At 60.2% G+C, this 17303-nt stretch overlaps 7 protein-coding genes across 7 annotated transcripts; 4 read left to right on the top strand and 3 right to left on the bottom strand.

Annotated features, from left to right (window-relative positions):
- Nucleotides 1-94: 94 nt before the first annotated feature.
- Nucleotides 95-3442, bottom strand: B0H18DRAFT_1081365 (uncharacterized protein; the record flags this gene model as incomplete). Its single annotated transcript, XM_048031380.1, has 15 exons — nt 95-893; nt 953-1151; nt 1199-1405; nt 1453-1621; nt 1655-1708; nt 1751-1869; nt 1930-2203; nt 2261-2396; nt 2530-2673; nt 2700-2893; nt 2961-3005; nt 3057-3118; nt 3139-3160; nt 3211-3359; nt 3403-3442. The coding sequence occupies 15 exons, from the start codon at nt 3440-3442 to the stop codon at nt 95-97; spliced, it is 2613 nt and encodes an 870-aa protein (XP_047900171.1).
- Nucleotides 3443-3903: 461 nt separating this feature from the next.
- B0H18DRAFT_1112965 (uncharacterized protein) lies at nt 3904-4584 on the top strand (the record flags this gene model as incomplete). The annotated part of the gene is made up of 3 exons (XM_048032888.1): nt 3904-4060; nt 4115-4512; nt 4576-4584. 3 exons carry the CDS (start codon nt 3904-3906, stop codon nt 4582-4584), a joined length of 564 nt encoding a protein of 187 aa, XP_047900170.1.
- Nucleotides 4585-5673: 1089 nt separating this feature from the next.
- Nucleotides 5674-6782, top strand: B0H18DRAFT_1081364 (uncharacterized protein; the record flags this gene model as incomplete). Its single annotated transcript, XM_048031379.1, has 6 exons — nt 5674-5778; nt 5853-5875; nt 5952-5998; nt 6136-6205; nt 6374-6459; nt 6718-6782. The coding sequence occupies 6 exons, from the start codon at nt 5674-5676 to the stop codon at nt 6780-6782; spliced, it is 396 nt and encodes a 131-aa protein (XP_047900169.1).
- Nucleotides 6783-8104: 1322 nt separating this feature from the next.
- B0H18DRAFT_1081363 (uncharacterized protein) lies at nt 8105-11075 on the top strand (the record flags this gene model as incomplete). Its single annotated transcript, XM_048031378.1, has 12 exons — nt 8105-8206; nt 8309-8349; nt 8405-8437; nt 8494-8596; nt 8668-9008; nt 9061-9187; nt 9243-9713; nt 9776-10098; nt 10155-10290; nt 10393-10543; nt 10608-10896; nt 10964-11075. 12 exons carry the CDS (start codon nt 8105-8107, stop codon nt 11073-11075), a joined length of 2229 nt encoding a protein of 742 aa, XP_047900168.1.
- A 149-nt stretch (nt 11076-11224) lies between these two features.
- B0H18DRAFT_1150448 (uncharacterized protein) lies at nt 11225-12581 on the bottom strand (the record flags this gene model as incomplete). Its single annotated transcript, XM_048035719.1, has 5 exons — nt 11225-11579; nt 11634-11841; nt 11893-11986; nt 12038-12391; nt 12443-12581. 5 exons carry the CDS (start codon nt 12579-12581, stop codon nt 11517-11519), a joined length of 858 nt encoding a protein of 285 aa, XP_047900167.1. The 3' UTR covers nt 11225-11516.
- A 1-nt stretch (nt 12582) lies between these two features.
- B0H18DRAFT_1205996 (cytochrome P450) lies at nt 12583-15090 on the top strand (the record flags this gene model as incomplete). Its single annotated transcript, XM_048036159.1, has 10 exons — nt 12583-13139; nt 13197-13239; nt 13284-13317; nt 13376-13757; nt 13809-13940; nt 13973-14088; nt 14141-14427; nt 14454-14738; nt 14796-14939; nt 15006-15090. Exons 1-10 carry the CDS (start codon nt 12956-12958, stop codon nt 15088-15090), a joined length of 1692 nt encoding a protein of 563 aa, XP_047900166.1. The 5' UTR covers nt 12583-12955.
- An 83-nt stretch (nt 15091-15173) lies between these two features.
- Nucleotides 15174-16923, bottom strand: B0H18DRAFT_969049 (Prephenate dehydratase-domain-containing protein). The gene is made up of 7 exons (XM_048043562.1): nt 16903-16923; nt 16524-16846; nt 16405-16462; nt 16134-16354; nt 15849-16056; nt 15445-15686; nt 15174-15400 (listed from the first exon to the last, which is right to left on the bottom strand). The coding sequence occupies exons 2-7, from the start codon at nt 16587-16589 to the stop codon at nt 15302-15304; spliced, it is 894 nt and encodes a 297-aa protein (XP_047900165.1). The 5' UTR covers nt 16590-16846; nt 16903-16923; the 3' UTR covers nt 15174-15301.
- Between the last annotated feature and the right edge of the window lie 380 nt (nt 16924-17303).

Genomic DNA, 17303 nt, shown 5'->3' with positions numbered 1-17303 from the left:
CAAACTACATCGGGTCTACAGTAGGATACATGCATGTGGTAATATGAGCGAGAGAGTCCAGTCTATGTGTGAGATATGAACAGTCGCCGAAGAATTACCCCCAAGTACTCCCTAATCTAGTCAGCTCATCCCTACCCGCTGACCTATCCGACCCGGCAATTAGACTGTCGAAGAGCCCTCCAGCGGACTTTTCGTTGCGCAGCTGAAGCATGTAGACGATCCCAGAGCGCCGTCCTCTATCGCTGAGCTCCACCGCCACGCCTGTCTTGCCCACCCGCTCGACGCCGTCCACGAGCACGATTGTCGAGATGATCACGGTTTTGTTCTTGTCATCCGCCTCCACGACCAACTGTTTCACGTTTGTTGGTGACTCGCGGTACAGCTTCAGCTTGGCGGTGCCGAGGGACTTCCATTGTGCGTGCTGTTGTTGCAGGAACACCTTACACTTCATCTGAGCGGTGATGCTCGTGCTAGTCGGACCTAGTGCTTGAGGGGCCTCCGTCACAGGGGATGGCGGAGGACTAGGGTCGTCGTACTGAGCTGCAGCTTGCGCTTGAGCCTTAGCCATCTTCAATTGTTCAGAGGGCAGTAATGTCGGTTGAGGCGGGCCGTGCTGTGACGGCAGTGAATACAGCGACGGCGTAGAATCGTTGCGCTGTCCAAACGGCCGGTTGGGATATGGGAGGCCGCCAGGATACTGGGGCATAGGCGGTGCCGACGCCGTGGACATCATCTCGTGCTGTGATCGGAGGGACCGCGACGATGTCGACTTGCGCAGGCCGCCCTGGAACGAGGGATCAGACGGCGCACGATTCTGTGGCTGCGCAAAGGGCGGGCGGGGGCCCTGACCTGGTGGCATACCCATGGGCGCTGGGTTCCGATATGGAGAGTCACTAGAGACAGACCGCATCGACAGACCGTGCTGGGGTCCATAAGTCCCTGAGGACCATACATACCGCCGGGGCCGGGTGGCATGCCCCGGCCTGGACCAGGCGGCATCGGTTGACCAGGGTGGAAAGGGGGGCCACCCGGAGGAGGCATGCCGCCACGTCCAGGACCGTATGGTGCTTGAGGCAAGCCAGCAGGGGGACGTCCGCCCATCGGCGGCATAACCTGTCCTGGTCCGAACCCTTGCGGAGGTCTACCGGGCCCTGCGGTCCAGGCTGCATTGGCGGTCCTTGTTGGGGCATGACCTGACCCGGTCGAAACGACGGCATGGGGGGTTGTTGGCCGCTGTGCTGTGAGGGTATAACTTGCCCGACGTTGAAGGACGTTTGCCTGGATAGTTGGCCGGGTCCCGGACCGTCATTAGAATGCCGCGAAGATATTGAGGTGGTCCGAGTCGGATACGGAGGCGCGGGCTGCTGATATTCTCCTGGGCGTTGTGCAGGCGGATCACCCAGTGCTAGCCTCGCCATGTGCTCCATCGGCGGACGTCTCCTGATGATGAACTCGACCGTGGCCCTTGCGCAGGAGGACTGCTTGGTAGTGATGCTTGGCCGCTCTGAGGTGTTCTGACGCTAGATGGGCTCGCCCCACCACTATGCCTTTCAGGAAGCATGCCAGCCGAAGGCGGCCTACTAGGGTCCCGAGGTCCTGAGGAAGATCTACTACCAGGTGACTGTGGTCCCGAGGGAGGTCGTGGACCGTCTACCGGAAGCGCCGGTGGCCCTGATGGAGGCGGACTCTTCGCTGACGACACTGACGACTGATTAGCGCAAAATTGCGAATGGGAAAGAGGTACACTCACGATGGCTGCAGCATCAATGCACTCTGCGAACTCCGAATATAGCCGATCACGCAGTGCGGGTGTCGAGGTATGCAGGGTCAAAGTCTCCTTCCGCAGGATAGTGACCGAGAGTGCGGTTTCTACACGAATGATCAGGTCAACAAGGAATATCGGCAATGTCTGAAGACACGCTGGCTCACCTGAATCGCCCAGAGGAGATACGCGGAGGTGTTTGCCAGCCAGAGGGGGATACACCAACCACATATCCGGGCCATCTGGTCCGAACTGCGCGCGTTCCCGCGGCTTCATCCGTTCCGCAAATACGAAGAGATCGGTAAGGATGAAGACGTGGCCTAATTCATGCACCACTGGCGTTCCGGTAGTTCGCGGGGTGAACCGCACTACGACGTCCGCTGAATACCGCACTTCCCTCGTGTAGTGCAGGGACGGAGGGGATAGCTGCAAGCGTATTTGCTAAAGCAGCAAGGTCAGAGTCAGCGTAACATTGCATGGAGTGAGCTCGATAATCACCCTAGGCTGCATTGTGAAGATGTCGAGCGTGCGTTCGGAAGATAATCGTCGTTCCAATGCAGCTACTGTCGAAGGCATTGGGGGCGGTGATGTCTGGCTATCAGGTGGTGCGTTCGACGGCTCCGGACGTCCGGAACTGCTTGCGGTCGGAAGTGGGGGAGCATCAGCACTACAGGCGTACCATGCGGCATCAGGCTCTTCCGTCCCCGCATGTCCATGAATACTTCGTCCTCAGTCTCGTGGGCGGAGACGGGCTGGTATAAGTCGACACGGAAGCTACATCAATGGCGAGGCGGCCGTCTAGGGTATTCATTAGCTTCGCGAGTTTCTCCATGGCGGATGAGAGCAGCCGATGATCACTCCGTCCTGGTGAGGTGCCCTTGAGTAGGCGCGAGTAGAGCTTGCGATAATAACTGAGACGCTCCTTGGTAGGAGGAACAACTGGTCGAGCGTCCACAATGGTGGCTCTGACGGGTGCAAGGGAGATGAAGGAGGCAGCGGAGGTGGGTTCGTCGCCGAGTATATAGCGAGTGTAGTGCGCAGGCGATCGTTGTTCTGTACCGGGTCCCATGTGTCGAATCCCTTGACATATTTCGTGCAGTAGGCGGTGTATGGTGTCTCAAGGTCGTCAACCTGCGATGCGTGAGCGCGAGCATGAATGGACAAAGCCGCTTACCGACCCATCGCATCAATAGATCACCAAGGCCTTCGGTGATGACGGATCCGCCCCTATGTCCTTCAATTTCTGAAGGATCCTGTCATGAGGAATTGTACCTGTAGCGCATTGTTGACTTACTGAGTGCAACGACCGGTTCGCCTTGTATATGCTCTCGATGCTCCTGAACATGGCGTCCAGATCTGGTGGAGGCAGGTTTGACCGGACCATGCACCCGCAACTTTCTGCAAAACAACGTGAATACATGGGGCCGGAAGCAAATGAGGATGCGTACGCGAATGATCCCGGCAAGCCGGTCTACATACTCCTTCTCTGTCTCGATCAAGTCCGTAAGCGGGTTGGCCCTCTTCCCTCTGGCGTCTCCTCCCGGAGATGGGGGTACAGTTGCATACTGGGCGCCCCTACTCGGAGTGGTAGGCGTGGCTGAAGGTGCCGTAAATACCCCGCGCGCAGTCCAGTTAGACACTGCGCAGCAGATAGAGGGACAGGCTCACCAGGTTCCCCATTGGGAGATTGGGATAAATCCACTCGCGAGCGCGATGGCTTGAGTCCAGGCGATCTCAAGGACGATCCGTCTCTCTTGTCCGGGGGCGGGGGCGGGGGCCAGTCTTCGCCCGAGTCGCGCGGTGGCAGAGAAGGCAATTTCTCGTGGGCAGCCGGGGCGGCAGCGGTTTGTTCGACAGACCGTAGTCAGCATCGCCGTTCATGAGCAAGTCAGAAGGAGGGTGAGAGCAGCAAGCAGGCGGCCAAGCGCGGCGTGTCGGGGTGATGTGTTGTCGAGAGCGGAGGTTGGGATGGCTGGCCCGCCTGGACGTGCCAGGGCCAAGCACTTGTTCCTCGAAACGCGTACAGCGCCTCGCACGTGACCGAACGCGTACCGGATCCTCTCGAAAGACGCGGACCCCGTCCAGGCCTATGATGTGACCGCCGCCTCCGCCTCAGCCTCTCATCTAAGTTAACAGCCAACATGGCCTACCCTATCCAGTGGTTGGACTCGACCTTCAACTCACGCGCAAGGGCAGAAGAACTCCTCCGGCCCGACCTCGAGTCGGGTCTCATAACCCCGCACGACTACCAGCTAGCCACTACGTTCCTGCCTGGCTCCCACCGATATTGGCCAGTCTGTATCACCCCGCATACTCTCGGACGTGACCAAGCTCACTTGCTTTGACCTGCAGTATGTGTTCTCCCTCGCGGGGAGCGCAGGCGCGGGAGCGTACCAACGCTTCTACCGCAGACCGCCCGCGTCACTGAACCGCACAACACTCTTCGCTACTGCGGGGGCTTTCTAGGCGCGGTATGGGGCCAGTTCCGCCGTGCAGACACCCATGCGACTTTCGCCAAACTCCTGGACGACCCGGTCGCGTTCAGCCAGGCACTCGAGAACGTGAACCGGAGGACGGGCGGTGTGAGGCCTCTGGGGTGGACGCTCCAGCGAGCGAGAGAAGTCGCACAACGGGAGGAGATGCACGGCAACTCCGCGGCACCTTCTGACGATAGTTGGGCCCGGAGCCTGTCATGGGAGATCAGCCAACAGCTCCTCCGACCTCGGCCAGTCGGCCTCCACCACCGACTGGTAAGTTAAGCGATCGTGTTATACTTAGCGTTCACAAGCATCCCGCTTCTGCCCGCCTACCAGAGACGCTAATTATTTCTGTTACAACAGCAGCGTCAGAAGCCAGAATAGGTCAAAGAGTCGTTGGCAGGAGATCCGAGTCGCGAACGCCCGCAACGGGGCGCCACATCATCGTGGGATGTACTCAGACAGAGTCACGAACGAAACAAGATCGGAAGCAACGCGCAAGAGGGGCGCAGTCCGAGGAGCCTAGTAAGGCGGATGAACAAGCGCAATTCGACGCGTTGTTGGAAGCGGAGAGGAAGATGAGCGGTCGAGAATCATGACGTCCTGTACGAATGACCCGACGAAGCATCAATGCAGCAGTCTGTTTTGGCGCGTCCTCGTCCTCGCCTAGGACGCCTACTTGCTCAGGTTTTCCCGAACGAAGACACTCGACGCGGACGACTGTGCGTGTTTGCGGTCTCATTCGCACCGCCGATCCGTTCCCCATACACACCCGACTGGGCGTAAGCGCGGTCAATAAATGTCAGACTTACGGCTACGCTCTATCCACGCCTCGAGTCGCCCGCCCGGGCGGTTTGAGCGTGACGCACCGTGTACATAGCGCAGGAGAACTCAGCGCACTAAGTACGGTACTTCATGACCTCGCGCGTCCGCCACCGGATCAGTTGTGTGTGCCGCCGTCCGACGACATTGCACGGCAGGCCGCCGGTGAATTTCACGAGGTCACCGACGTGATCGCCGGGTCCGGTCAAAGTCAATCTATCCCGCCACCCGCTCGCCGCTCGAGGTCGAGTCAATGCAAAATCAACGACGGGCCAGGGAGGCCGGCACACTCGGAGGTGAGATGTACATACTATTATTAAGGAGGCAATTGATCGCGCGGGATCTCAGCGCCACGATCTGAGGTCATCGTCCGAGAGCCACGAGCCGCCGTGAGATACATCGACTGCACTCTCTTCGCAAACTGCACAACTCGGGCTGCAGCTCTTCTCCTGACCGACATCAATCGTTGCGGATACTTCAGTCGGTTGTCGCTACTCCATCTGTCCGCTCAGACTTTGTATCGCGAGCTTGATTTGGTCGTTATCTCCGGGGCCGAGCAATAAGACTCTGCCGACGGGCTGCACTACTCAATTACATTGAATCAACCGCAGGATGGGCTGGCAGAAGACATTCACGCTCAACAGGCGTCCGAAGGGCTGCCATCTCGTCACGGAGGAGGTGCTCACGCACATCCGGCCAGGGTTAGAGGGCGTGAAGGTGCGTGCGTCGACCGCTCCTGCGATAGCTCGGGGCCGTCCAGGAAAAGACAAACCTTGACGGTCTCTGCACAGATCGGGATGTTGTATCTATTTATGTAGGTCGCGCCTCACAACGCAGAGGGTCTCCGAGTCGGTCGGGGCGCTGCAGTTGGCTCACGTACGTTGCGTTAGACAACACACCTCGGCGGCATTGACTATAAATGAAAATTACGACCCGGGTGCGTCGCGTCGCTGGCTCTATTTTTGCCGTCGAACAACGACTCACTGACTGTGATGTCGCGTGCGCAGATGTCAGACGAGGTGACCGTAGCATCTTCGACAAGGTCTGACCGTGACCTAACCTGTCCCGTATCAGACATGGACATGGCGCTCGACAAGATCGTCCCCGAGTCCTTGGATTGGGTGCACACAGACGAGGGCCATGAGTAAGTGCTGACGCCCCCCATGCTCACGTACATTGTCTGACCAATGATTCGCCGACACCGCTGTGCCGCACATCCACCTCGTTTGTGCCGATATATCACAGTGATTCGTGAGTATCTCAATTGGTGCGCCGGGTGAAGGTAAATTCATGCCGCCGCCGTAAATCACAGGGTCTCGCACACGAAGACCTCGCTCATGGGCACGTCGATCTGCGTGCCTATCACGGACGGACGACTTAATCTGGGGACCTGGCAAGGTGAGTATATCCATGGCTTCTACTGAAGCAAATGGTCCGCGGTAGCTGTACTTTCTTCGGCGTCCACCCCGAGTCGGCCCTGTACGTCAAACGGCCCACCACTGATCGCGTCAAATTTATCGAAGTCAAGACGCATTCCTTCGTTTGACGGATGTACAGAATCCGCGAATCCGGTCTATCGTTCCTTCTTCTGCGGATCGCCGAATCTGGTGTAGCTCAGGAAGAAATCGGGCGCCAAGCTGATATGCGTCCCGACAGGCATCTACCTCACCGAGTTCCGGCACGCACCGCACCAGCGGCGAGTGGTCGCGACAGTCCTGTGAGCACCTCATTCAAATCTTTCTCCCCGGCGGCGCATGTTTACGCTGTGCGTTCCTTTCCCCTTTAGGACGTAAAATACCAGGGCTGCATAGCGTGCGGGAGGCGCACGCGCATGGCGACCGCGATCCCTCCATGATCCCTCGGCGCGTGTGTGGGCGCATCTCGGAGAAGCAAGGGGCTGGTCGTGGAATCGTAAGAATGGAGCGTGTTGTACGATTCGATTGATGCTGTCAGTGCGAGGAAGTGCAGGATATGAAATTGACGGATTGGCAAGGTGTGTGGGCGTGCAGAAACAGGTTCTGTCCTCGATGGTGGCGCGCAAGGCTGTCCTCAGCGCGACGTCTCGTGGCTCCCCGAAATCCAGCTGACAATAGCTTGCGGCGAGTGCGTGTGTGCGATTGAGGACGAGAGGCTGCACACCGCGCTTCATAGCATGCTCAAGGCTTATCGACGAGCGCACGGAGCTTTCGCGAGCAGACGCCTTTTGCGGGGTACCAGCCTGTTGAGAACATCTCCACAAGTTAGCAAGAGAAGGACTGGGCCAGATGATCCCACTCGCAGAGCAATCTTTGTAAGCGAGCTGGCGAGAATCACCGGTCTATCGGAGAATAAGTGCGAGCATGTGTCTTGGGCGGCCCCTCAGAGAACTCGGAGGCCGTCTGCAAACGCGCCAGGACGCTCAGGGGACGGTGCCGACGGCCCACGGGCGCCGATTGAGCTCGTGGAAACGTCAAGTCCGCACAGACGGAGCGGACGCTGCACCGCCGCATCCGCCGATCTTGGAATTCGGAATGATCGTAACGTTTGCACGCTCTCCTGACAATTCCCCTGGTCAGGAGTTTGTTTAGTCGCTCGCGACGTCGCCGGACAAGAGATGGTCGTCCGCCGGTGTCCTAACCATGGCAGTACAGCGCCTGCGGCTCCGGAGACGCAACCGAGTGAGACTCGACTGTTTGAGTGTTGAAGGGATCATGTCGTAGGAACACACAGTGTTGCGCGGTGGCTATGTCGAGATGGTCTGATGGGGCTGAAGGAGACAAGAGAATGCAGAGATGACGAGATGCGAGTGCACGAGGAGGGCGCAAAGGGATGGGCACAAAAATAGGAACTTGCCGCGGGAGCAGCAATTAGGGCGCCTGTGGTGCGCACTTACTTGAACAGGCCGCCTTCTTCAGTCAGTCGATCCTCCCACCGCCTCTCCACACTCTATCACGCCTACCAACCACACGCCCTTCCTCCAGCTCTGCCCACCCGCCCTGCCCAGCACTAGCATCCCACCCCGGCCCATACTCACTATTATCTGATCGCCGCACGCGTGCCCGTGATGCCCAAGGCGAGCTCCTCCTCGGCCCGACCGTCTCTGCGCAGGAACCAGGCGAGTTTGCCTTTCCTCGATCGCCGAGCTCGCCCTCATCTCCGTCCCCCTGTCCTTCCAGGCGTGCCTTGCGTGTCGAAAACGGAAACTGGTAAGCACTGCGCGCGTCGCTTGTGCGCGGCTCGACGCCGATCTGACGCGTGCTGCCTCCAGAAATGTGATGCCGCTCGTCCGCATTGTGGGACGTGTGTCAAGTGAGTCGCATTTGGCGATCAGTGCGTCGGCCGGTACTCACGAACGACGGCAAAGGCAATGGCAAGCCCTCATAAGCGTCCCCCACCAGTGGCTACGCGTGCGTTGCCATATCCGTTCCCCAGGCCCCGCTGACCATCCCTCAGCCATCCTACAGAACCAACATGCTCATACGACCCCATTGATGGCCTCACCGTCGCACCGGAGGTCGACTCTGCGGAGCGGATCCGTCAGCTGGAAGACCATATCGTACGTCCTGCGCGCCTGATCCTCGCGTCCACGCCTGACCTGACGCCTGTCCCTGTCCTGTCGCAGTGCAGCTGAAGAGCCAATTGCAACATCAGCAACGCACGCTCGCCTCAGGCTCTGTCTCACCTCCAGCCATCGCGCACTATACCCACCCCAACGCGGCGTCCGGCTCTCTGTCTACTTCTAGCGGTCGCTCCTCGGCGGGAAGCCCGAACGTATCGGGCATGGCCGTAGCGCACCCGTCCTTGGACTATGGCAACGGTCTGTCGACGAACAGCCCCGACTCCCAAGGCAGGAGCTCTGCAAGCAGCCCGGAGATGACCAGGCCTGGCAGTGGGCCGGACCCGCTGATGGATGTGCTCTGTGCTGGATGGGATCCCCATCTGCCTGAACCCCCTGTCCTCAACCACTAGTGAGTGTAATTTTGTGTGGTCTGCGAGCGTTACTTGACGGATGTGTGATAGCGTGGAAGTGTTCTTCCGATGCGATCCGTGTAGTACGCGGATGTTCGATCGACCGACGTTCCTTGCATCCCTACATCTCAACCCACGAGACCCAAAATTTCCACATTCCGCAGTTCTACACGCAATAGTGAGTTATCTTCTGCGTACGTTCCGCTCATCTAATTCGGTCTGCGATCCCGCAGTGCGCTTCCGCATCAAGATATGCCTCTAGCGACAGCATGATCCTCTCAGACGGCACACGGCGCGATCGGTTCGCTGAACTGCACGTCTCGAAAACGCGCGAGTACATCGACAGTACGATGGCGACGGGGCAGGACATCTTCCCCGTCATGCAGGCCTGCAGCATCCTCTCGTGGTACTTCTACCAGGAGGGTCGCTGGGTCGAGGTCTGGATCTTTGCCGGCTTCCAGACGCGTGTCGCCGTCCCGCTCGGGCTGAACTACCCTGGGACGTTCAGCCATCAGACGAGCAACGCCCCTGGAGCGTATCTGCCTCCGCCGTCCGACTTCAAGGAGCTTGAACTCAGGAGACGGACGTGGTGGATGACGATCATGTTTGACAGGATCGTGAGCGTTGGCGGGTGGCTGCACGCGATCGACGAGAACGATATCGGGACGGAGTTTCCCGTACGCGCAGAAGACTTTGAGTCCGCCGTAAGTGGTCTAGTCTCGTTCCCCCAACCACGCGCGTGCTCACATCAGTGTGCGACCCACAGACCGACATGCCAGACAACCCGCAGAACCTTGCGAGCCGCGACCTGTACACCCGGCACCCGCCGCAGTACACGGACTCGTCATCCTTTTCTGAAGGCGATCATGCTCTTCGGGCGCGTGACAGACTTCAACACGCGAATCGCCTGCGCGACGGCTCCCGAGCAAGAACCAGAACCCGTTCACCTACCGGGCTTCCAGGAGCTCGACCGGCTCGTGTGCATCGACTTCCTGGAGAGCTTCCCGCAGCAGTACAAGCACCTGGTTTTGGCTCGGACGTGGCGAGTTTTGATAGCGATCTGTATATGGCGAGGATCGTGCCGTATGCGTGAGTAACGGTGTTCGCGCTTGATATTGGTGTGGATGCTGATGGGCGGTGGGCAGGGCGATGATCACGCTGCACAATAACTTCATTGACTTCGCCAACGATCAGAGCACATCGACGATGCGCTGCATAACGGCCACCCGCGTCATCCTCAACGCGCTGCACAAGCTCTCCGAGACTTCACTGACACGACGCGTCTCCACCCGTTCATCGTCGTGAGTGTCCCGTACCACACTTGACCCACAATTGCCGTTGGATCATTGTAACACCACACTCATACCACATTCCTTCTTGCAGATCTGTTGGTACCTCGCCGCGGTGGTCCAGGTACAGCTCTGCAAGTACTTCATCGAGATCGGGGACAGCTCGCGGGAGAGCACCGTCTGGGGCGAGATCAACGCCCTGCGCTTCGCCATGATGGCGTACGGCAACCGGTCGCCGATCGGGAGTACGTCATTGCACCCTCCCCCTATCCGCGCACGCTGGCTGACCTCCGCATTTTTCTCTTGCAGCGCGGCAGGAGAAGCTCCTGCAGGGCGTCATGCAGGAGATCATCCGGATGACGAACCAGCCAGAGCCGCTGTCGAGCGGCGTGCCGCTCTACCCCTTCTCGCACGCGACGCTCTTCTCGAAGGAGGCCACCTCGCAGAACGAGGTCACCGCGCCCATCCCCGGCATACGCTCCTTCGAGCTCGACTCCCACGCGCACACGCACGGAGAGGGGCCGATGGGCGTTGGCGCCGCGGCGGCGGTCGCGGCGCACATGCGCGAGCTGCTGCCTACGCCGGGCGGCGGCGGGGGGTGGCATGGGCTGGTCGCTGGCGCGCAGCGTCGCCCTCGGCGGCTCGCACCCTTCGGGCATGTCCAGTTTGTCTGGGGTCAGCATGAACGGTGGTGGGCAGCACATGCAGCATGCGATGTCGGGCATGCACGCGCGCCCCGCCATCCTGTCAGGGACCTCCTACGGGGGAGGGTTCTGAGAGGGCGTGCGGGGGATAGAGGCGACGGAACATGTATCGATAGATCTGGGTGCGCCCCTGGTGTGGAATGGTATGTACATACATACGTATCTCGTGCTTGCTTCTGCTCCTACATTCGTTTGCTTTTGGCTATGGCTGCGGGTTGTGTCGCTGTCTGTTTGCTGTATATTAGATTTTTCGCCGTCTTCGTCGTGGGTTTCGTCGCTGCCTGCGTACTTACACATCACTCTTTGTTAGAATCTGTGCTGTCTGCGTTGTCGCGCTTGGCGTAACTTACGAGCAGCCACGTCGCATTCGCACTACACAGTCGGACTGTATTATACGCACATAGCTATGCTGGACACATACTGCATGTCAATGCACCATACCCGTACTGCACGATCGAACATGACCGTGGCAACACCCTCAACTGTCGTCGTAACCGCGCAGATTCGCGATGCATTACCGCTTCCTGTATTGGGTGATATTACGACAGTGATTTGCATAGTGGCCCTTTTCTCCGCACTGTACAGCAGCCATAAGACTAGTCGACCACGTTAGGAGACCGCAGAGACGTACCTTGAAGCAGACCACATCCTCGATGTTCCTCCGAGGTCCTGGCGGGCCACCAGAACCACCACCCCCGGGCGGCCGCTGGCCAGGCCACCTTTCTGCGCCGTCAAAGTCTGCGTACCTACCGTACCCGGGTGGCGGAGGGCCGAGCTCGCGCATGGAGGGTTGGGGTGGCGGCTCGTAGGCTTCTGGAGCAGGAATGCCGGGCTTCGGGCTGGGTCGGTGGTGAGCGATATGCAGGGAGAGGTTGGGAGACGGTGCGTACTGTCCGCGTGGGCACTCCGAGCCCAATGGGCAGAAGCCGGTCAGGTACAGCTGGCATGCTACCCTGCGTACGTGCTTGCGGGGACATGTGGGACCTAGCGCAAGTGAGGACCACGTATCTCGCAATCTCAGCGCGGGGCACCCACCAAGCTTACAGAAGCCGCGGTTGTAGTCCGGGCACTCGATGCGGCGCTCCTTGGGGTGGGCGTACAAGCACTCGTCTCCTGCCGAGCAATAGCCGTACTTTGCGTACCACCAGCACTCGGGCATGCGCCTGAGATTGTACTCGTGCAGGAACTCACACGCATCGCCCTTCTTGCAGAGGCCTCTGAGCCAGTGCTTGCATACGGTCGCGAGACGCTCGCGTTCGCGGGGGTGCGTCGGGAGCTGCTTCGGGGGTTGGAAGTTCGCGGGAGAGGGGGTGGTATGTCTCAGAGGGCAGTGGAGGGGCCCGAGGGGGCAGCCCGTGGGCGTAAGCGAGAGACGGCAGATCTGGTCGTCTGAGTGGGGACGGGTTATAGGGTTTGATGGGCATTTGCGTGGGTGCGCACCTTTGTCGAGCTTGATGCCGAGTTCATTCTTGACGAAGAGCTCCTCTGCAAAGTTGTTCTGGTGGAACTGGGGCCGGACGATGTCGCGGAGGGGGGACGGGCCTGCGAGGGGGCTGGTGGCTGTCGCGGAGAGACTCATCGTCGCTGAGCAAGCGCGCGGACGCACGCGCGGGTGGCAAATGGCGGCGAAGCGCGGGGGATGCCGAGATCGCGTGCCTGTGGTTGAAGACCGGACTGCCTAATCGGGGAGCGTAGCAGTCGATCGAGGAAATTAGGATCCGCGTCCGAGTCCCGGCAATGCGCGTCGAAGCAGTCGTCCTCCACAGGCCAGTCGTCCCCGTGCGAGTGTCGCAGCTGATATTCTCCTCGCCAAGCCCTCGCCAGGCCTCCTGCTAGCCATGGCTCCCCGGCTGCCCTTCTCATGACTTCGGCTCTCCCTCCATATATGGCTCCCCCTCACACCCCGGCCTCCGAGTCCCCCTCCACTTACCCCGCCGCGTCGCCACGCGCGCCATGCCCGACTCGCGCTGCATCGCGCTCCTCCTTGGCCTCCTTCTCTCCGCGGCCCTTACGCGCTTCTTGCCGCGCGTAGACCCGCCGCCCGCCCCTCCCACCGGGTCCAAATACGTCCTCTTCGGGTCGGGCCCCTGCCAGTCGGTATCCGTGGAAGTATACGCTGAATGGCGGAAGACATACGGTCCGTCTGATCACCGGCTCCCTGCGCTTCTGCCCTCACCTCCTACTTCCTTGGCAGGCGATGTCATCTACATCCGCGTCTCGGGAACCCCATCCTCGTCGTAAACTCCGCCAACGCGGCCTCTGACCTGCTCGACAAGCGCAGCGCGATTTACTCCTCCAGGCCGTATAGGCCCATGGTCAGCAAGCTGTATGTATTTAAACAACGGCTTCGCATGCTAATAGATGTCTGCTTAGTATGGGCTGGGATTGGCTATTTCTACCATACCCTACGGCCCGTGGTGGAAGCAGCACAGAACGCTCTTCACCAATACTTCAGCACCAACACCGCACCCGACTACCACGCCGTCCAGTCAAAGAGACATGCGTGATGCTCCAGAACTATTGACGACACCCGACAATCTTTCTTACCACGTTCGGCGGTTGTTCTTCCACCCAGCAGTCCCAGCAAAGTCACTCACGCCGCACAGCACCGCGGCCGCCATCATCATGCAAATAATCTACGGCCACCAGGTCGCCCCCGAAGGCGACGTCTTCGTCGTGCTCGCCGACAGGGCGCTCGAGACGCTCGGCCACGCCGGCATCTTCGGGACGTACCTCGTCGACTACATCCCGCTATGTACGCGCACTCGCCTGAGCTCCATCTACACCGCTGAAACCGTGTCTGCAGTGAGGCATGTCCCGACATGGATGCCCGGCGCAGCGTTCAAGCGCAAGGCACTGGAATGGCGCAAGCTGAACCGCGCGATGCTGAATGAGCCGTACGAGATGGTCAAAGAGCGGACGGTAAGCCCGGCCGCCTGTGTGTCTGGCTGTGCTCATCAGACATACAAGGCTCGGGTACCGCCGTGCCGTGCTTCGCAACCGCTGAGGTAGAGAAACGGACGCAGTCCGGACAAGACCCGCAGTACGAACGGCTAGTCAAGGGCGTCGCCGCACCGCATACGCCGGTAATCCTCCTACCACTCGTCATCGGCTGATCGCTGACCCAACTCCTTGTAGCTGGCGCAGACACGTGCGACCACTCCGTCATCTAGCGACACTGACAACCCGGCCATCTCGCCTACACTCGCTCCAGACGTCTCCGCCATCCAATCCTTCTTCCTCGCCGCGACCGTCTACCCCGACATGTTCAAGCGGTGTCAGGCCGAGATCGACCGCGTCGTGGGCCCCGCCCGCCTGCCCACCTTCGCAGACCGGCACCTCCTCCCGTACGTCGACTGGGTCGTCTGGGAGTGTCTCCGGTGGAACCCAGGTGCGCGCTCCCCGCAGCTCGCCGGAGTGAGTAGGTAAGATCACTGACTACGCCTCCTAGTGCGCCGCTGGGCGTCGCGCACAGCGTGACGGAGGACGACGTCTATGAGGGGCACTGGATACCCAAGGGGACGACCGTGCTCCCGAATACTGGTAAGCTACCTTCCCTCACTCCTCCCCTAAGCCCTTGGCTGAAGACGGCGGTTCGCGCGAAGGGGCATCCTGCACGACGAGACGACGTACCCCGACCCGCTCCGGTTCGCCCCGAGCGGTACGCGGACAAGAAGACGAACGCGGAGCGCGGCACCAACGAGCCGCCCCTCGCGGCCTTTGGGTTCGGCAGGCGGTGAGCTATCCCCATTGTCGACCTCTCTCGGACTCACTGATCGGATGTGTATCACAGAATATGCCCCGGCCGCTGGCTCGCGATGGACAACATCTGGGTCGCCGTCGCCACCGTCGCCGCGGTGTTCGACGTCTCGAAAACGCTGGACGCGCACGGCGTGCCTGTCGAGCCGTCCGTGGAGTTCTCGTCCACGATGCTCAGGTGTGTGGATCTACAGCACCGTCGTTCATCGGTCGTGAGCTGACTCGCGGTTGGCGACGGATGCAGTCGGCCACCGCCGTTCCCGTGCAGGATCACACCGCGCTCGGAGGCGGCGCGGAGGCTCATTGAACAGTCGGTGTACGCGGACTGACTAGGAGACCAATCACCTGAGGATGATACCACGCAGATGCTACCTTTACATGTATGACTATCTGACGACGATATATATGAGAGAACGCGTTCGACGAGACATGCAGTGAGCGCTACGCGGACAAGACAAGACAAGTTGCGACAGGTAATTAATATACACACTTGACAGAACAGAGCTCCAACCAACGTCGCATCTAGAATACACCGACGCCTCACCAAATCCCCAGCACCGCAGCCTCCCCACCCAGCGCGCCGATCTTCTCCACGCCGGCCTTCACCCTGGCCCACAGCGCCGCGCTCGCCGCGTCCCACTCCCGCCGGGCCCCGCGAGGCTGCAGCTCGCCTCGAGCTCGACGAGGTACACGTCCTCGAAGGGCGTGTCCGTGAGCGACGGCCGACGGTCGACGCGGCTCGTCGGGAGCCCGAACGTCGTCAGGAGCGTGCTCATCACGAGGTGCACGAGGCGGCCGCGCGTGCGCGGGGGTGCGGTGGACTCGTCCCCGTCCCCGTCCCCATCCCCAATCTCGCCCCCGTCCCCGTTGGCGGTCGCGTCTGAGGGGCTGGGCGAGGGCTGAGGCTGATGCGCACGAGCGCGTGCTTGGGGATGGGCGTCTGGAACTCCGCTGGGAGTTGCTCTCGGGGAGTGGGAGACGACGTAGAACCGGGTCCGGTTCGCTGGGGGGAGGGGTGTCTGGTCAGCGGAGCCGCCTCGGGGAAGGGAAAGCGCAGGGCAGGGCCCCGACCGGAGTCGGTGCTTACTGTCGACGTTCTGGATGCCTTCCTGGAGCACCTCGAGCCCGTCAAAGACGGTCGTGCACGCTATTGAGCATATCGCGGCGCTCCGCGCTGCTGTGTCCTCGTCCTCGGCGGAGAGGAGCGACTTCGCCGCGGCGGACGTGGACGGCGTCTTGACCCGTGCAGCTCCCGGCAGCCTCTCGGACAGGAACCGCGAACATTGGCCCAGGGCCTAACGCCAGAGGCAATGTGAGCGAAATGATGACATACGCCGACGGACGGAGGGGAGATTGGGGGGCACACACTAACCTGCTCGTGGCTGAGCACGCGCTCGACGTCCTCGAGCTTCACGCCGCGGCGGACGACGAGCGAGTGCCGGATGGGGAGGACGAGCTCGCCACGGATGAACTTCCCCGTGCCGACCTCGGGCAGCCGGAGGAGGTCGTACGTCTCCGTGACCGTCCCGAACACGCTGTTCTCCTGCGGGAGCAGCCCGAAGGGGACGTCGGGCGAGACGGCGTTGAACACCTCTGCATCGGAGTCGTTTCAGAGCGTGCGTGCGGGATTGGACAGGACTCACCTGTGATGCTCGGTCTCTCTACGTATTCCACGCTCGACCCGAATCCAGTCTTCGCGCACTACCCTCGGGGACACGGTGTTATGCCAATCACAGACCCTGGCAGTCAGATTCGAACGAACCTGATATGAATGTGAACCCAAGGGGCCAGGAAGGCGAGCTTGGGCTGGTACTCCGGCAGCGGTCATCGAACGGTGGCAGAGTGGTCGTTACCGATGGATAGGTGGACGGGGTACGCAGGCGAGTACAGCCAGTGCTTATGGACCCGCTCAAGTCCCGGAGTCATATATTCGAAAGCATGGCACACCTGCGAGTGACATACAGGCGCTGCGGAGGCGTTCAATCGACATGATCGCTGATGCGGGGGGATGACGAAGAGAACGGCTTTGCCAACCACGCGTACAGGGGTAACAAGCAACTTTCGTAGACGACGACCGGCGCGGAGGCAAGCTGCTCCGTAAACGGCTCTCAATTTGTGGTGTGACTTACTGAACGGCTCAGAGGGTGGCACAGATAATAGCCTTTCGACTACAGGTCACAGAGCTCGAGACTCGAGAGTGGACATATGCTGAGAGTCAAGCTCATAAGGACCGGTGTACATTGGCCGCGTCATGGAGTGGGATATGTTGTACGCGCGGCTCCTGTCTGCGATTCAACACTTATTCCAGCAGCACAGTGGCGTGCTGACACTCATGAGAAAGCCAAAACATACCAGGCCGGATCCGAGGGCAGTTCCTGGCAGTGGGCAGGGCTGCTGTGCACGTGACGATGCCACACGACGTCCAGGAGTTGAGGACGTTGAGGAACTGAAGCTGACATGCGTGATCACTGATTGCGCTGTAGAAACTGAATATCCAAGTGTTCGCTCATGGCGTAGTAGATGCGATATGATATCTCCAAAA

The sequence above is a fragment of the Fomitopsis serialis genome, assembly GCF_022376445.1.
Source record: "Fomitopsis serialis strain Sig1Antser10 chromosome Unknown B0H18scaffold_2, whole genome shotgun sequence".
Lineage (NCBI taxonomy): Eukaryota > Fungi > Basidiomycota > Agaricomycetes > Polyporales > Fomitopsidaceae > Fomitopsis > Fomitopsis serialis.
The sequence above is the reverse complement of the archived record's forward strand: the minus strand, read 5'-3'. Positions and strand labels throughout refer to the sequence as shown.